The 19,385-nt window shown below is 48.2% G+C and overlaps 2 protein-coding genes across 3 annotated transcripts in view; both read right to left on the reverse strand.

The window, feature by feature from the left end:
• NECTIN4 (nectin cell adhesion molecule 4) overlaps window positions 1-9,452 on the reverse strand; it is an 84,284-nt gene extending 74,832 nt beyond the window's left edge. Inside the window, exons 1-2 of the mRNA XM_082204296.1 lie at window positions 9,323-9,452; window positions 4,953-5,402 (exon numbers count right to left, since the gene is read on the reverse strand). Coding sequence (XP_082060422.1) covers window positions 4,953-4,992 — 40 coding nt within the window. The 5' untranslated portion in view covers window positions 4,993-5,402; window positions 9,323-9,452. The remainder of the gene's footprint in view (window positions 1-4,952; window positions 5,403-9,322) is intronic.
• A 1,663-nt stretch (window positions 9,453-11,115) lies between these two features.
• On the reverse strand, window positions 11,116-18,186 carry LOC309521409 (lens fiber membrane intrinsic protein-like). Of its 2 annotated transcripts, XM_082203851.1 has the most exons (5): window positions 18,040-18,186; window positions 15,786-16,035; window positions 13,800-13,940; window positions 13,005-13,139; window positions 11,116-12,526 (listed from the first exon to the last, which is right to left on the reverse strand). In XM_082203851.1, the coding sequence occupies exons 2-5, from the start codon at window positions 15,958-15,960 to the stop codon at window positions 12,459-12,461; spliced, it is 519 nt and encodes a 172-aa protein (XP_082059977.1). In that variant the 5' UTR covers window positions 15,961-16,035; window positions 18,040-18,186; the 3' UTR covers window positions 11,116-12,458. The 2 variants fall into 2 exon arrangements, with proteins under 2 accessions (XP_082059977.1, XP_082059978.1); XM_082203852.1 differs by lacking the exon at window positions 18,040-18,186 and having other exon boundaries at window positions 15,786-17,107.
• Window positions 18,187-19,385: the final 1,199 nt, after the last annotated feature.

Here is a 19,385-nt window from a genome sequence, read left to right on the forward strand (position 1 = left end):
TTTGAAAAACCTGGCCAGCAACCAACTGGAAAAGAGGGATCGTTTGAGTCTCTGCTTCTTGGATCCTGGATGCAAAGAACCACCTGGCCCCACCCACCTATTTCAAAGTCAGAGCAGCTCTTTAAAAAGAAAAAAATCTGGTTGCCCGACAGGTTCCTGCTGCCACCATGGCTGCTCTTGCACAATCGGTCCAGCTGGGACATTTATGGGCTCACTTGCTAACTTTTGTTTTGCAAAAGCTGGACAGCTACCAGGGAAGTGTCCATTAGCCCCCTTTTACAGCTGCAGGAGCAGCTGCGGAGAAAGGGAAGAGGCAGTTTGCAGCTGCTTTAGGCATAATGTGCACCAGAGATGTTTCAAAGGAAAGCACAGATGCAAGAAATGTGTGTCTCTCAAGGATGCCAGGCAGGATCTGGGCTGGCTTCTGATCCCTGGTGAGCATGGGCCCAGGGAGGGAGGTGGGTCTGTTTAGCCTGGAGAGGAGATGACTGAGAGGTGCTATGAGAGCTCTCTTCAAACATCTGAAGGGCTGCCCTGTGGAAGATGGAACAAGCTTGTTTTCTGCTGATGCTCTGGAGGGGAGGAAGAACTTTCTGACAGCAAGAGACATTCAACAGTGGAACGGACCCTCTCAAAAGGTGGTGGACTCCCCTTCATTTGAGGTTTTTAAGTAGAGGTTGGATGGCAACCTGTCAAGGATTCTTGAGTTGTGATTCCTGTGTTGCAGAGGATTGGACTAAAAGACCCTTGGAGATCCCTCCCAGCCCCATAATTCTATTATTCTATGCACTTTGTTGCAGTGTCATAGGACAAACTGCAGTTTAAATGTGGCTCATCCAAGCGTAGCTTCACCACCACCACCTGGAGCCTTAGAAAATGATTCTTGCTACAATCTCTGTACAATGCATGATTGAGAAATAATACATAGGCTAGAATACTCATTCACATTACTAATGCCCTCCCTTCCGGTTTCTGTTCCACACCAAAAGTAGACATTCATTCACATAAATAGCAGGAGGACTCAAAGACAATGCAACTTCCTGCACAATGTTTTGAGCCCAGTTAGCGTACAGTCATAGAATCATAGAATCATAGAGTTGGAATAGACCACAAAGGCCATCGAGCCCAACCCCCTGCCAAGCAGGAAACACCATCAGAGCACTCCTGACATATGGTTGTCAAGCCTCTGCTTAAAGACCTCCAAAGAAGGAGACTCCTTGGCAGCAAATTCCACTGTTGAACAGCTCTTACTCATTCTCCTGTTTGATGGACTGGTGATTGATTGAGGTTTCATCAATAGGAGGCAATGGCTAGCAGAAGGACTCCTGATAGCTGGGCATCTCTCTGTGTTTCCTGCATGAGATACCCACCAAGGCTTGGAAGAGGTGAAATTAATCCAACTGAGGGAAGGGTGGAAGTGTGTTGTGTGTATGCAGGAGAGAGGAGCAAAACAGCAGGTGCTTTTAAGAATCGAAAGGCAAAGTTTCTAGATGGAACTAGACAAAAACTGACCACCTCACTGAACAACCACGCACTTGCCCCTGGATGCACAGGAATATCTCTCTTGCTCCAATATTATGAAGACCAGGGTTCAAATCCCCACTCGGTCATGAAGCTCACTGGGTAACCCTGGACCTGTCATTGCCTTAGCTGAATGATGGAAGATTTGGGACATGTAAAAGGAAGTGGCTCTTTATGCAGCACATGGTTAAAACTACGGAACTCACTCCCAAAAGAGGAAGTGACGGCCACCAGCCTAGACAGCTTTAGAAGAGTTTTAGGGAAATGAGCCCCCTTTTCCAGGGAAAGGGCTAAAATCTCAGAGTGAGACTTTCTGCTTGGCCCAAGGGGGTTCTCTCCTAGCTCTGCCCCCCTTTTGCCCACCAGGCCCCCAAGAGTCTCAAAAAGGGGGTGCCACATTCCCATCTGCAAGCCCCATCCCTAGCTTATCCCTAGACACCACTGCATATCTTATGAGGAACAATTGAAGGAGCTGGATCTGGAGAAGGTAAGGCTGGGAGGTGGTACGAGAGCCATCTTCAAATATCGGAAAGGCCGTCCCATGAAAGATGGAGCAAGCATATTCCCTGCTGCTCCAGAGGGTGGGACCCGAACTGATGGATTCAAATCACCAGCAAGGAGGTGCTGACTCAAAAATAGGAAGAACTTCCTGACAGTAAGAGCTGTTTGACAGTGGAAAGGACTCCGGCAGAAGGTGCCCCCCACTGGAGCTTTTTAAGCAGAGGTTGGGTGGTCATCCATCAGGGATTCTTTAGCTGCGACTCCTGCATTGCAGGGGGTTGGACTAAATGACCCTTGGGGTGCCTTCCAGCTTGACAATCCTATGATTCTTCCTCCCACAGCCAACCCGCCCCAGTCCCAGGCTCCAGAGCCTGCCTGGCAGCCCCATGGACTCCGTGGACTCGCTCAACCCTGAAGCCTTTCCCAAACTGGTCTCTGTGACTCACAGAGCTGCTTTTGCGGCCTGCGAGTGGTTGTATAAGGCACAAACCCCGAGTCAGCATCTCTTGCAGGGCTGGAGCTCCTTCCGGAGAGAGTAATGAAAAACCAGTCAAGTCACTTCAAAGCTGCTGGAGGAAGGCAACTGGGGGGGGGGGGAGAGGCAAAGAGGCAAGTGGAAAAGGCAAAGCTAACCGACCCCCTCCTCTAAATGACACCCCATGATGCCAAATCTTATCCAATTGGTGAAGCAGACTGGAGCCCAATGGGGTCTCTCAGATTAGGGAGGTTCGCTGTGGTCACTCTGTGGTGAGAGGGGAGCAGCCTGTTCCCTCAGTTTATTTGCCCCTGTGCTCTGGGCAGGCAGAAATCCAACTGGTGAAGCTTTCCTCGGCATAGCAAGAAAACACCCTGTTGAATTCCCGCTCTTCAGGCTGTACAAAGAACAAAGCGGCAACGTCAGGGCTAGCCAATGTTGCGGCACCCTCCAGATGATGGTGGAGACCCCCAGCTCCCATCAGCCCCAAGCAGCAAGGTGAACGGTAATTGATAGTTGGGGTTGAAATCTGACAACACCTGAGAGTCACTGCATTGGCAACACCCCTACCGTACACGGTCAGAGAACTAAAATTCCCAGAGTGGTTTAATAACCAATCCTGCTTCACAGGGAGCCCAGGAAATTGCTATTCTCTGAGGGGAATAGGGGTCTCCTAACAACTCTCAGTACCCTTAACAAACCACAACAATTCTTTGGGGGAAGCCATGACTGTTTAAAGTGGCATCATTGTGCTTTAAAATGCGAATGAGGTCCATTAGTACTTCACGCCTCCAGATCCTGAACAAAATATATTCGGGCACCAAGGCATCCCACATAAAATCACTGGGGTGAGTTGTTTTCATGGGTATGTTACTGATGGCTTCCCCTTAGCTTCTTTCAGGGAACTCCAGACTCAGCTAGATTGGTAAAGAAAAAACGATTCATATGCATTGTATATGTGATATAGTATTGTGCCACCAGATGTCGCTGTGGAGTCCGGTTTTTCTGTACCTGTTTTCCCTGTTTAAATTTACAACGCATTTAACTGAAATGCTTCTTTGATGTGTCTAGATCCAGCCTCCCTCTCCTGAGTCTTCTATTGACACTCCACCAAACGCCGCAACTTCTCAGCCTCCGCAACACCCAAGCAAGGCAGGAAACAACATTATTTCAACAATTTACAGAGCAAGCAGCCCACAGAGAGGAAGACAGGGGCTCCTGGCACAGAATAGCCTACCTTCCCATGTGGGAGGCAAGCCAAGTTCAGTTATTGTGAAAGACACGGCAAAGGAGGAGATGGCATTTTCCCACCAGAAAGTGGTTTTCTTTGCAACAAAAAAAGTTAAGCTTCCTGCATCCTCAGCCAAATGGACCTCGTCTTCTTTTTTTGGCAACAGGTTTGCTTTTTCTAACTTTCAAATGTCATTAAGAAAATGAAGAAACCAGGAAATCCAGGAAATCTGTTTTTGGTGTTGCCTTTACGCTTGTCATTTCAAGGGAAGAGCTTGTGAGTGTGTTGACGGCTGCAAGAAATAGGGTGGCCCATCCCTCTCCACACCACTGAAAGGACCAACTCCCCCCCCCCCGGGCACAGCAGCCTGATATTGGGGGGGGGGTGTAGCAGCTTCAGTTTTTGACACCCAATTGGTTTCCACTCCAGGAAAATGAAAAAACATCACTTGCTGAATTTCCTTGGGTCAGGTTACCTCAAGAGCACCAAACAGGCAACGCATCTCCAGACTGCAAGCCCTCTTTTTGTTTCACCCTCCAGCAAGAAGAGGGAAAAGAGAGAGGGATCCCATCCCAGCTTCCCTTTGCAGATGGGATCAAGAACCTGGGATGCTGAAGCGCCTCACTTCCCAGGAGATCAGGGTTGGAAGGCACTCAAATGGTCATCCAGTCCAACCCCCCACAATGCAGATGTGTAGAACTATCACAGGCCAGTTCGTTCTGCAAAAGGTACTGACAACCGTCCATCTTTCCTCCAAAATCCTGATACATACATCCCCAGGCATCTCATTTTCCAGCTCATCTCCCCTTAAGAATCTGCCTTGTGCAAAACAGGCTACATCAAGCAGAGGCTCTTTAATCCACAGCAAGTCAACAACAGGGGATCAAGCAATGTCTAGGATCCCTAAAACACACAAACACACCCTCTGCCTTTCCCATCAGGTACATAAAGGAAGGCTTAGGAAGGTGGGTGGGTGGGCCTGGAACGAAACCGAAGCAGGACTTTCCCCATCCAAAAGCATCCCCCCCAAAGCCCAGCAGAGATTAGGCAAAGCTATCATTACCCAATTACTCACTAAGTCGGTCTGTGGGAAATAAAGGAACTACAAAAAAACGATCTCTCTTTCAGAGAGCTCAACAGTCAACGAAAAGTGTGTGTGTTGTAGAGAAAGTCGAGGAGGGGGTAAAACGGAAAGGAAAAAGAGCCCAGAGGGTGAGGACTTACCGGGGATAGCCAGCAACAGAAGGAAAACTTTCCGGATCATGGCGCAAGGTGGAACCAGCTGATTCAGCTGCTGCTGCTGCTGCTGTCAAAGTGCTTTCCGCAGGCTTTAGAACCAAAGTGGCCAGCTGGGTAGTGGCGAAGAACCTCTCTTTGCCTTCTCAATGACAACAGTGCCGAGTCAAGGGGTGGTGAGGAGACAGCTACTCAGCTTTTAAAAATAAAAAGAGCAGGGCGAGAGGGATCATGCCAGCTGAAAGGGGGACAAGGGGGCTGCCATCCTTAGGCTTGATGCTTCTGTGACTCCTGGGAAATGGGTCTTTCTCATGGGGTGTCCGGGAGAGGGTGGTCAGGTCCCCCTTTCTTCGGCGGCGTTGGTGCGGTGGCTTGCTCCTTGATGGTGCTGAGCAATCGCTGCTCTGTTTTGAAACTCCACAACCTGTTCTCCACGAACTGCCAGAGGGAGGGGAATGGAGAGAGAGAGAGAGAGAATATTAACCTGTTTGGCAAGTTTAAACAGGTGTTTCTCAAGGGGGGGGGGGAGGCGGGTTTCGTTTATAAAAGCGAAGGGAGTTCACAGCCCAGTGCCAGAACAGCTCACCAGCGGTGTCAAGGCATCACCTTCCTGGGTAAAAGCTTCCCAGCTCCGATCCCAAAGGCCAGAGCTTGCCTCCCCCTGCCCCACTGACCCATTCCTCAAGGGCCAAAGGGAAGGCCGGACACAAGGAAGTCAGGAGATATGTGGGTCACTCAGTGGCGTAGCGTGGGGGGTGCAGGGGGGGCCGGCCGCACCGGGCGCAACATCTGGGGGTTTGGGTTAGGGGGCGCAAATCCACGGGTTAGGGGGCGCAAATTACTTGCCTTGCCCCGGGTGCTGACAACCCACGCTACGCCACTGGGGTCACTCAATCCTCACTGGAAAAGCTCATCCTGGTCAGATTTTGCTCCCCCCCCCACGCACCACACACGATTTTTTTTTTCTTACAAGAAAAATCAGCTTGGTCCTCTAAACCTAGACATCTTTCCCCTGAAGGAGCACTTTTCTTGAAGCAGTAAGACAGCCTTTGCCAACCTGGTGTTTTCTATGGGAGTTGCTGTCCAAAACATCTGGAGGGCACCAGGTTGGCAAATGCTACTGTTTCCCAGGTGTTGAGACTGCATTTTCTCATTGTTTGGAAACGGCAGTCTTCCATCCTTTGGGAAGTGCATCCATTTATAACGGCAAGCATCAGGTAGTAGATGTTGTTCTCTCCACCTGCCACCCCGCGTTGTTGTTGTTGTTTTTTTGTTGGTTCAGCATCTAGTTTGCTGTTTGACTGCCGTTAAAAACACCAGGAGAGCTGTGCTGGATCCAACCATTTAGTCTTGCATTTTGTTTAAACAGTGCCATGGAAATGCCTATGGAAAGCCCAGAAGTGGAACACGAGAACTGCAGAACTATTAACTGGTCTTCTGGGACATCCCGTCACTGATACTGGAGACAGTCATAAGAACATAAGGAGACCTTGCAGGATCAGGCCAATGGACCATCTAGTCCAGCATCCTCTTCTCACAGTGGTCGGACAGACAGGATCACAGAATCATAGAACTGGAGAGTTGGATGGCACCCCAAGGCTCATCTAGTCCAACCTCCTGCAACGCAAGAATCTCAACTAGATCAAACATGGCAGATGGTCATCCAACCTCTGCTTAAAAACTTCCAAGGAAGTAGAGTCCACCACCTCCCAAGGGAGTCCGTTCCACTGTCAAACAGCTCTTACTGTCAAAAAGTTCTTTCTGATGTTTAGTTGGAATCTCCTTTCTTGTAACTGGAATCCATTAGTTTGGGTCCTGTGCGCAAGCTTGGAACACAAGAGGCCTCTCCCCTTTGTGGTTTCCAGCAACTGGTATTCAGAAGTATTAGTTCCTCTGACCACAGAGGCAGAGCAAACAGCCATCATGGATACCAACCACGGATAGCCTTATCCTCTGTGGATCTGCTCTAAAAGTTCACCTGCACTGATTAGTTTTAAAGCCTCCTTGAGGAGCAGTTTGTTTAAAAGAAATTAATAAAGATCAATTCTCTATTGTATGTTCAATCTATTTTAACGATTTTATTGAGAACTGCCTTGAGAGGTTCATTAAAGGCAGTATATTTTAAACAAACAAAATACTGGAGAATGCTTGGGCTATTAGCCACAGGGCCTTTCTCAGGCTGTTGCCATTTTGCGGGAGGGGTTCAAAAGGCATACCAGGAAACGTAGGTTGGCAAAAGTTAAAGTGAATCAAAGCTATGTCTCCATAGTGCAACAAATCAACTTCAAGAAATAAGAAACTGGACTCTTCTTTTGCAGTTAGGATAGTGAACTGGGAAATGCACTGAAAAGTGCGGAATGAGTGAAAGGATAGCAGGAAGACGTGTAAACACCCTGCAAGGAAATCAGGACAAATGTTGTTGTCCTATTATTACCCTGCAAACAAATCAGAATGAAATCTCAATAAAGACTGGATATGATCTTGCTTACGTCCGTGTAAGCAAATCAGGAGGCATGGGTTCCATAAACAGGCATGGGTTCCATAAACAGACCTCTTCCACACAGGGCCTCCACCCCACCCCACCCATGACCACATTTTATCATCATTCATTAAATGAAGTTCCTGTACGGGAGGTTAATCAACCTTGTTGGAAAATTCAAGACAGATAAAAGGAGGCAGTGACGCTACCAACTTGGATGGCTTTAAAAGAGGGTTAGATCAATTCATGGAGGAGGTAAACTATTGATGGCTACTAGCCATGATGGCTGTGCACAACTGCTCCACAGTTGGAGCCAGTATAATGCTTCCGGTTGCTGGATACCACAGGAAAGTGCTGTTGTGTTTGACTCCTACTTGCAGATTTCCCAGCAGAGGCGTCTGGTTGGCCACTGTGAAAACAGGATGCCGGATTAGTTGGGCCATTGGCCTGATCCTGCTGGCTCTTCTCACATTGCTGCAGATCTTTTCCATTGTTGGTTAGTCTTTACTTTCTTGGTGTAATTCTACAAACACAACCGTTCTAGGAGTTGCTTATGGGGAACTCCAGTGCCCAAGGTGCCCAGGCACAGAGGCATCCTGAGATGTGAGGGCAACATAATCTGCTAGGTTGTATGGCTACTCACTGCCAGCTCTGCCCTTACTCTACCTGCAGGCATAGGTTGATGATGTCATCGGCCCGCGCCAGCAGCTGGAGTGCTGGAAATGCAAAGTTTCTGAAGGCCAGTAGCTTCAAGGCAGTGACCCAACCCATCAGAAAACACACATTTCAAGTGCATCGAGAGATCTCTGGCATCTCCAAGCAGAAATGCCTCCTAAATGATGCTCCCAAGTGTGCGGGGAAGGGTTGCAGCTCAGCGGTAGAGCATCTGCTTTGCATACAGGTGGTCTTGGGTTCAATCCCGGGCATTTCCAGGGCTAAGCACAGCGCCTGGCTGCTGCAAGTCAGTGTAGGTTAAGGATAGCCAATGGGGTGCCCTCAATAGCTACCAGCCACAATGTCTGCATTTCACCTCCATTGTCGGATACAGTACACCTCAGAATACCCATTGCTGAAAACTGCAGGAGGGGAGAGTGATCTTGTGTTCAGGTCCTGTTTGTTTCCGAAAAGACTACATGATCCAGCAGGCTCTTCTTATGGAAAACCCACCCACCCCCATCCAGAGGCAGTCTATCTAGAGTCCTAGGTCCTTATGGGAATTTGGCCACCATGAGAACTTAGTTTGGGGAGGAAGCCTATCCGTGGTGTCCTCCAGATATCTGATGGACTACAACTCCCATCATCCCTGACCATTGGAGATGCTGGCCAGGGGTATGGGAATGGCCAGTGTGGGGCCGAGGTTAGAGTGTTGGACTACTAGTATCTGGGAAAGACCAGGGTTCAAATCCCCACTCAGCCACAAAACTCACTGGGAACCTTAGGCACTGCTCAGCGCACCTCACTTCACAGAGTTGTTTTGGGGACTGAGGAGGGGGAGAACCATGTTACAGCTCCTTGGAGGGAAAGGTGGGATAGAAATGCAATAAATAAATAAATGGGGGTAGCCTTCCTCAGTCTAGTGACCGCCAGGTGTTTTAAACTATCAATTCCGATTTATTGATTTATTTTAAATGGGAGTTGTAGTCCAAAACACCTGGAGGTCACCAGACTCAGGTGAAGGCGAATGCCGCATGCCCTATGCAGCAGTGGGAGCTTGTATAAGGTGGAAGGGACGGCCGACCCCTCTTTTTGCATTCAGAAGCACAAGCCGGGGAAAGGCGCCTAGTGGTTCTCCGGAGAGCTGGAGAAAAGCAGTCCCTCTGCTGGGAAAAGCGGCTCATCTCCGAAGTACTTCGCTGGCTTCGAGCCCAGAAAGTTTTACCTGTCGCAGGTTGCTGCATTGGAAGGAAGGCAGGCGGGCAGGCAGGCAAGCAAGCAAGCGACTGCAAAGGGGCTCGCGCGTGTCCCTTCCGCGCCTCGCCGCCGCTGCAGGAAGTCCCAGGCCCGCCGACGCTTTGGCTCCGCAGTCAAAAAAGGGAAGCGCCAAAAAAGCCCCCACCTGCTCTTTTCTTCTTGCCAGGCTTCCGCTCCACTGCGCACGCGCCCCGACCCCCCTCGCCCGCAACCTTTGCTCCAGGGTTAGGTGGCCAACTTTTTGGACCAGCCCGGCTCCTCTGCCTCTTTAACAACAGCTTCCAGCACGTGTTCGCCCTTAGTGCTTTATTACCCAATAGGCAGGCTTAGCTGGTGTTCAGGGCACCAGTAATGCAGGGGCACATAAAGAAACGGATTGTTGTTATTATTTTTAATTGGCATTTGATTATTTCAAAAGAGGCATCAAAGTAGCCATCATGGGGGAGAGCAGAACTTTGCGAGACTTCCTTATGCTCCGCTACAAACTCCCAATTTTCTGTTCTCAATTTTTCCCTTATCCTCACCTAAACCAGGGGGGTACCCTACTAATATAGATTGAAATAATGTGAGGAAATCAAACCTTGTCACGTGTTGCATGTGATGTACACGCATGTACATATCAGCATACATGCAATTTCTGTGTCCGTTGGAAAAATACATGTTATTTTACAATTGAATATTGTTTTTATTTTTTAATTACATGGGGGAACACCATAATTTTTTCAGTGCTTAGGGCCTCTAAAGGATTTAATCTGGCTCTCCATGCCACCACCTTATTTCTGTCCCCCAATTTCCTGTGCAAAGGAGCGGGCCAAGCTGCCTGGCAACCCTAATCCAATCCACAGATGACCCCCCCCTTCCCACCCCTGATGCTAGCAAATTAATGCATTCAAAACAGCAGAAACAGGGCAGCAGATTGGTGAAGGCTGAAGCACGCTGGCAGGATTCCTGTTCTAAAATAGCACCTTCTTGCTTTCTCCCACTTTTGTCAAAACAGTTTCTTTCAGAGAGATTCTTTTCATGGCACATTGTGAACACCGTGCATGGGACCGAAAGGCCTTTGGTTTCCGGGAGGAAAAGGTCCCAGGAGAAAACTGTGGTAATAAAAGCTGCACTTTGAACTGTGTGTAAAATCCTGAGCACTGCGGCGCTTTGCTTTCTTGAAACAGTGTGTGCGAAAAAGAAAGTGACACCCATCCGCCAGAGTTGCCAGCTCCTGTTTCCCATGCCTTTAACAGCAGCAGCTCGACTCCACAACATGAAAAGTCTCAACCTTCTATTTCTGCACCTGCCAGGTGCTGCGAAAGGCTCAGGAGTGAGCAGGGCAGCCTTCCACCCCTCCCTACCCTGATCAGTTGGCCACTGCCCACCTGACCTACAGCAACTCACCCAAGAGTGACTGGAAGTTGCTATTTTTGAAACCCAGTCCAGTGTGATTTGGTCCAAAGGAATATTTTGTTAGGTACAGATGGGTAGCCGTGTTGGTCTGCCATAGTCAAAATAAAAAAATTTCTTCCTGTAGCACCTTAAAGACCAACTAAGTTAGTTGGTCTTTAAGGTGCTACAGGAAGAAATTTTTTTATTTTGTTAGGTACTTCTACATGCCACATGTGGTCAGTCATGGGATGATTCCCACAGTCGCCTACTCCATCCGTGGCCTGATTTGCAGGCAAAACATGAATGGCCCACAAGTGCTCCCCGGTGACTAAGGAGGTGTGTGCCTTGTGAATGGGCCCTGTGAATCACAGCTCAAGCAAACACTGGAGAGAAAATGGGTGTTTATTTTTCCTGTTCAATGCAAGGACTTGGGAAAACAACGTGACCCTCTGCACAGGCCCTTGGTGAGGCAGCCCAGGTTTTGTCCAAAATTGACAGGAGAGACTGGCTAGGTTTGCCTTGTCTCCACTCCAGCATCCAAAAGCCTTTTTCCTCAGGCTGAACACATTGGGAGCATCAGCAAGCACACTGACATAGATTGAGCACACACCAGACATTTAAAGGACATGGCTTTCCCCAAAGAATGCTGGCAACTGTAGTTTACTCCTCAGAAAGCTACAATGCCCAGCACCCTTAATAAACGATTATTGGGGGGGGGAGGTCATGTGCTTTAAATGTTTGGTGTGCAGACCACCACATGCACTTGGATTACATCAGAGGTTTGCTGCTTGCACATTGCTGAATCCTCCACTGGCTTGGTAGCTGCTGCCCTCTAGTGAATTTATGTCACAAATGTCATGAACCTGGACTAGAGAGCTGAGGAAGGACAAAGGCCTGGGGAGAGAAATGACAGCGTTTCTGCACCAATAACAAGAATGCCGTCGTGGCTGAACCACACTTATTTACTCATTATTCTCCTAGCATCATGGTTTTTTACCTAGCCTTCCTCCCAGTTATTTTGCCCGGTGCAAAAGAGGTGGAAACAGGGAGTCTAAGTTATAGTTTACCTGGGAGAGAAGCAGAGGAAGCCTATTCCTGTTTACTCACAAGTAAGTCCCATTGAATTCAGTGACGCTTAGTGCCAGATAAACTGGTATGGGATTGTAGCCTTATTGGCCTGGGGATGAATGCGCTCGATGCGAATGCAGTAGTAAGTATATGGATCAGCCTTCCTCAACTGAGTGGCCTTCCAGATGTTTTGGACTGCAATTTCCATCATGCTGGCTGAGCCTGATGGACGGTGTAGTCCAAAATGGCTGTGCTGGCTGGGGCTGATGGGAGTTGTAGTACAGATCATCTAGAGGGCACGGGGTTGGCAAGGGCTGTTGCAGGGATTGGCTCATGGAGGACTCAACTGGAGTCCCTTGCCAAGGCCATTGAAAAGCCAGCTCCTCCCTAAAAATAAAATATAAAAATGGCAGTGCAATTCAATCACACTTCAACCACTCCTTGAGAGTGTGGCAATGACATGGAGAGCCATTTCTATAGGGTTTTCCCCAGCATCTCAATAGCAACCTTCTTGACTTTTTGTGTAATTGTTGTGCAGATCCAGAAAGACAATCTGGGGAGGGCTTATGAGGGAAGAGGCAGCGACAAAGTCAGGAGTCCCAAGTGGGAATAATCTCAGACATCTAGACAGGATGGAATTGGGCCAGCGTCCCACAGGGTCAACCGCTTGCCACGTCAGAGCCGTCGGAGGATGAGTTCCTGGGGACAGCGCAAATGTGGAACACACCTGAGGAGAGAACGGGGAAGCCAGTGAATCATGAGAATTATAGTTATTGTTATTATTTATAATTTATTACCTGCCCTTCGCCCTAAGGTCACAGGGCAGGTTACAATAATTTAAGCCCAATATTAAAAACAGTTTAAGACAACTTAAAAAGCTCAGAAAGAAGGTGGGTCCTAAAATATACACCCCATGTGTCAAAGGCCAGGGTGTGTCTTCAGCATTTATTGGAAGCTGTGTAATGAAGGCGCCAGGCATATTTTTGTGGGCAGCTTAGGGGCTGCCACAGAGAAGGCCCTATCCCAGCCTGCCACCCCCAAGCTTTCAAAGGTAGTAGAAGTAGCAAGCGGGCTCCCTATCCTAACCTTAGCATAAATAAATAACATAGGAAAAGATATGCAAATAAATTCCTTTGGAAATACCATATGCCCCTTGGATCCACACCCATGTTTGGGGTGGAGAAACTGAGGGGCACTCCTGGTACCTGCTGAGATGGTGAGGATGACAGCGATCCATCCCAGAATGTAGGACCAGGAGAACCTCCATTCGGCGTAACGCTTTCCGTAGAAACTCACTGTCACTCCCGTATACACCGAGATACCCAGCAAAGCAAAGAGTCCTGGAGGAAGGAAGGGTAGACAGGGAAGGAGCCCAGAGTGAGGTTGTGGGGGGACCATCCCATTCCACACATCCCATTTTCTCAGCAAGGACCTTTGGCCAACTGCTGGGATTTTTAGGGTTCTTGCAAGTAGAGGTTTGGGGGTTATCGGAGCAGAAATGCCACACAAAAATTCTGAAGGGCACCATGTAAGCGAAGGCTGGCAAGTAGATCTGGTAGTGGGGAGGAGAGGCATAGTCAGCCGGGGGCTGACAGCTGCCCTATGCATAGTAGGCTAGTGTTTCTGCTCTGGGTTGTTCAATAATCTGGATTCCTCCAGCCTGCTGCACGTGTTATGTATTCAGTGGTCTGTGTTTGCTTGAGCTTGAGTTTTGGACTAAGGATTCTGAGCCCCTGTGTTCTGATTCGATACATGATATCCAATCACAGAACATTTCAGGATTTGGGCCTCTGCCATTGGCCCTTAACCTCTGAGTTATGATTCGCAGCTTGGAAGTTTGGACAGCCAATCACGTTGGGAGTGGGAGTGGCCCAGGCCTTCAGAAATGTATATAAGCACTTGCTTTGCCCCTGTTGTCCAGTTCTGTTTGTTCAGTAAGGGTTCTTGCTGTTATCACCGTGTCTGGCCTCGTGGGAACCCACCTGCACTTCAGCACATACCTGCGATCAAGAGTGTGATTCCTGCAGAGCGAGTGCGTGTGGATCGGGCACTACTGGAGTAGATGGTCAGCCCCAATACGATCCCGGCGAAGGAGGAGAGGATGGAGAGGAGCATGAAGGCTCTGGTGGCATCCCAGAATGCTGTGCAGGGAGGAAGGCACCGTGAGAAGCAGCAATCCGGAGATGCAGGCTGGGCAAGGGCAGGGGGGCGGCAGAGGCATAGGAAGGAGGGTGCGAGGGGGGTGGCCTGCCCTGCCCCGGGTGTCATCCCTGAGGGGGTGACAAAATGGCACACCGCACGGGCGGCACTTACCGCAGGGCCTGGCCTGCAGCACGCCCAAGCCATGTGTCTCTCCTGGGACTGACACAGTGGCTCAGGGTCCAGCGCTGCCCAAAAGGGCAGCATGGGGCTTGTGTTCACCAGGTGGACTGCGTGGGCAGCTCATTGTGCCGTGCCTCACCGCCCCCCCCCCCGGGCAAATCGTCCCGCCCCTGCCACTCTGGGTGTCAGAGCAGCTAGCTACACCCCTGTGGGGTGGACCTGCAGGGGCAGTTGTTGTCAGCCCCGCCCAGCCCAGCCCTGCCTCGCCTCAGGCTAGAAGTTTAGGAGTTTCTCCTCCGCCTCCTCAAGATGGGGCTCAGCTACAGAGCACATCTTTTGCGTGCAACCCCCTGTTCAATTCCCACCGGCTGTCGGTAGGCGTGAGAGGCCAGGCAGAGACTTAGCTTAACCTCAAGTGGGGTTAGGAACACAGGAATCTGTCCTTGTAGTTCAGTATCGTGCACACCAACCAGCGGCAGGTAGATCTTTACTTGGAGATTCTGGAGATTGCATACAAAGCTGATGCTCTACAGCCACAGCCCCAAAACCCTATCAAGGTGACCACAGCAGAAGTGGAGGAGATCACAATATGCAGGCATACAAATTCTGGTATGTAAAATGGGATTATATCAACAACCATGCCGTGATTTTAGAGTTAGAATGAGCCATTCAACTTGAAACATAAACTTCGTCCGAGTTTCCCAATTGTGAGGAAAGTACTGAAGATGTAAATCAGGATCTTATATCCCTGTAAAAATTACAGTATAGAAGGACATGCGCTAACATTTGAATTGGGCCACTTTTGCAAAGACGGATTCTCAGGTTGTCAAGGCAGCCTGCTGGCTACACTTGGCTTCCATAACTGCTTTTGGCAAAGGATTGATCCACCTAGCCATGAAAAAAACATCTAGGAACATTAGTGTTGCTAAATAGGTTGATAATTATTACTAGGCTGTAGACCAGTGGTGAGCAAACGCCTTTTGCCATGAATTTGCTAATGAATTTTGCAAATTGGGATCTAGAAGTCCCTCTTTAAGATAGCTGGGTGCTTTTTCTTATTCAAGTGGCAGGACATAGGGTAGTAGTGATATTAACTTAATTTTTTAAAAAATTAGCCAAGAGTAAGGATAATTATCAAGCAAAGCTAAGGATAAGTTAGCCTAAATCTGTTGAGGATACATTTAGGCAAAGCTGGTCACTGATTGCAAAAGGTGGTCTGGAGAGTTGAATCCACAAACTGACCTCATGGCTACATTGTCAGCCCAATTTTTGTATTATATATTTTTTTAAATCCTCCTCCCCCTCACTCTGTTGTGTGTAACCTCTTGCATGGCTGGTCCCAATAACTATTCCACAACTGTGATTTTGGACCAAAATGGCTACCTTTGCTCTTTATGTACCCACAAAGACAGTGGCTGGCCCAAGGTCACCCTGTGAGCTTCATGGCTAAGTGGGGATTTGAATCCTGGTCTCTCCCAACTCTTGGTCCAATGCTCTAACCACTACACCACCTCTGGTTCTCTCACACCCTGGCTTCCTGCCCAGAAGCGGGTTGCCTGCAAGCTAATCATGTGTTCTCACGGGCATCACAAACCACATTTCATATGAGGGATCCAAATGCAGTAAATAGCCTTTTTCTTAAAAGTTGTGCAGCGCCCCATTACCGAGTGTGATGGTGTGGGGGTGGCACTTGTTCCCCACACAGAACCGCCAGAGGCCTTGGTTGCTGAGGTTGCCTGAGTAGCGGTACTGCATCCAGAAGTCTGTCGCTGTGGCAACGATGAGGAGGACCAGGCCGGAGGCTGCACACAACAGCCCACCTCCCATCAAGTTGAACATCACGGACCACTCACTGGTCTGGGGCTCGGGAGGAGGGCCTTCCTCCTGCAGAAGGACCAGAGGGGAAGGGTCTGCCTGGGGAGGGGGCCCCCAAAGGCCAGGGTGTTGTGGGTAAGGAGAGAAGAGTTATCACCACCAGGTATTAAATTCTTCAGAAAGAGAAAAACTGAATTCTGAGAACTGTGTCTTATAAGCAAAGCAAAGCATTTATTATTATTTTTTCCAGTCCCCCCCACCCTTTATTTTGTTTTTGCTAATCCTGAGGAGAGACAAGTACGCAACATTGCAGGGTGCTCAAAGACCATCTATCACCCCACAAAATCATACTCAACTAAATACAATTCCTGATTCATACAAGAAGACTCTTCCCTCCTGTGGTTCCCAGAAAGTGGGTATTCAAAAATATTGCGGCTTCTGATTGTGGAAGCAGTGCATAGCCATTGTGGCTAGTAATCATTGATAGCCTCTTTTGAAGCCACCCAAGTCACAGCACCCTGTGGGAGCAAGTTCCATGGTTTAACTATGCACTGCATGGAAAAAGCCCTGAATCTCCCAACATTCAGCTTCGTTGCATGCTTTGGGACTCGGCAAGATTGGAAAAGAAAAAGCGTTTTATATGCGTTGTATATGTGATATAACACTGTGACACCAGATGGCGCTGTGGAATCCTTCCTTTCCCTACCAAATTACTCTGTATGAGTTTGCAACACCTTAACTGAATTGCTTCTTTGATGTTTTCTAGGTCCAGCCCTGGTGTTATCAGAGAGGATGGGGAACATTTTTCTATCCACTTTCTCCATGGCATGCATAACTTCTATCATGTCACCTCTTCCTTGCCTTTAAACGGAGAAGTCCTAAACATTGCAACTTTTCCTTATAGAGGAATTTCTCTACCCATTTGATCATTTTGGTTTCCCTTTCCTGTAATAATCCTTTTTGAGGTGTTGAGACCATAACCATACACAGTATTCCACATGCACCATAGATTTGTATAATGGCATTATATCGGCAGTTTTATTTTTAGTCCCTTTCCTAATGATCTCTTAGCATGGAATTTGCTTTTTTCGCAGCTGCCACGCACAGGGTTGACATCTTAATTGAGCTGTCCAATATGACCCCAAGTTCTTGTTCCTGGTCAGTCACCCCTGTGTGTGTGTGTGTGTGTGTGTGTGTGCATGCGCACGTGTAATTAAATGTTCTGTTTTACAGTTTAAAATACTCATTTAAACATCACAATTAGAGTTGTCAACAGGCTCTCTCAGCTATCTGCCTATCTCCCATTCCCACCACCCTTCTGAGTAACACCCCTCCCCACCTTCTCACTATATAGAAGGATCTGGCAACTTCTGTTTCAGTGTATCTGAAGAAGTGTGCATGCACACGAAAGCTCATACGAAGAACTAACTTAGTTGGTCTTTAAGGTGCTACTGGAAGGAATTTTTTTTATTTTGACTATGGCAGACCAACACGGCTACCTATCTACTACTCATTTAAACATCGTGAACATATAAATGACTTCCCTTCTTATCTTTCCATGGTTCATTTTGCGTATAATAAATCCCTGCATATTTCACAAAAACTAAACCATTCAGTATTCCATTATTGCATCCATCAAAACTTATTTACACTGTTGAATTTATCTTAATGCTGCCAACGTTTTCAGGTGTCCACAATTCCCCCCATATATTCAATAAATATTTTCCAATCTTCTCTAAACGTATGCTCTTCTTGTTCTCTAATTCTATATGTTAAGTCTGCAAGCTGCGCATATTCTGTCAGCTTAAGTTGTCATTCTTCTTTAGTTGGGACCTCGCTCATTTTCTATTTTGGGGCTAATGCAATAGTAGCATACATAAATAACCTTTTTTTGATACCTGGGAATTTCAGTCTGAATCATCTCCAACAAAAAGGACTCTGGTTTTTTTGGGAAAGTACTTTAAAACATTTCCCCCCAATTCATTATGTATTATGAATTGATTAACAGTCACCCCAGTTTAGACCCCAGGAGCTTATATGTGAAATTAAGATTTTTGCATAGAACACTCCCTGGTTCCAATCAAGCCTTATGTTTCAGCTTACCTTCAGTGCTCAATCCTCAGAATGACCATTATCCAAGAAATTCAGAGAGAAATAAAGAAACCCAGCTAACAAGTCTAAAAGTTTTCTGCTATCACCATTAACTATTCTCTCTCTCTCTCCTCTGACTTTTCTTTCCCCCTCTGAAAACAAACAGAGAGCAAAAATGCTGTAAAGATGGGACTTTTATAGAGCTGCCTCCTCTGTCGCTTTGTCCGATGGATGACCAGGCTGACAATAGCCAGGAAGCATCTCGCACTTTCCCTCTCTGCAGGCTTTTGCTGATGTAGGATGTGTGGAAGACCAGGTGCCAGATTGGGGGGTGGGGGAGAGAGAGTCCTTTCTCTTGTGGTGGGAATAAGCAAGGCAGGCAGATCCTGTGACCCCCTAAACTCCCCTTTTCCATGACCCACAGGGATCAGTTGCTGCATTGTTTAGAAGATGCTTCCCAATTGTTATATAGCTGAGCCACACTCGTTTTGTGTGTCCTCCCCACTCCCCAATTAAAACGTTGAACTGAAATTTAGGGTGTGTACAAGTGGAATCCTCCAGTTGAGCCTCTGCTCGAGTCCCTGTTCTGACGGAAAAGAGAAATGCACGGGACACAGCAGGCAGCCTCTGCCATGTAGGAGGAGACAGCCAGAGCAGTAAATCATGCAGAGATGCAGCCAGCGAGCAGCGACATCTGTGAGAAGTGAATGATTGAAGAGAGAGTGGTGTGGTGGTTGGTCATCAGACTAGGACCCAGGAGAGACCCGAGTTCAAATCACTGCTCAGCCATGAAACTCGCTGGTGACCTTGGTCACTGCTTTCACAGCTTAACCTACCTTGCAGGGTTATTGTGTAGATAAAATGGGGAGGAAGAGAATCATATATGCCACCTTGCGCTCCTTGGAGATAACATTGGGATACAAATATGATCAATCAATACGTAAAATAAACAGATATGGGTATCCCTGGTTTCACATATGGTCAGTTTTTGTTCATAACTATTGGGTATCGGGGGATGCGGGTGGTGCTGTGGGTTAAACCACAGAGCCTAGGACTTGCCGATCAGAAGGTTGGCGGTTCGAATCCCCACAATGGGGTGAACTCCCATTGCTCGGTCCCTGCTCCTGCCCACCTAGCAGTTCGAAAGCACGTCAACGTGCAAGTAGATAAATAGGTACCACATAAATAGGTAAACAGCGTTTCCGTGCGCTGCTCTGGTTCGCCAGAAGTGGCTTAGTCATGCTGGTCACATGACCCGGAAGCTGTACGCCGGCTCCCTCGGCCAATAAAGCGAGATGAGCACCGCAACCCCAGAGTCGGTCACGACTGGACCTAATGGTCAGGGGTCCCTTTACCTT

The sequence above is a fragment of the Podarcis vaucheri genome, assembly GCF_965113315.1.
Source record: "Podarcis vaucheri genome assembly, chromosome: 16".
NCBI lineage: Eukaryota > Metazoa > Chordata > Lepidosauria > Squamata > Lacertidae > Podarcis > Podarcis vaucheri.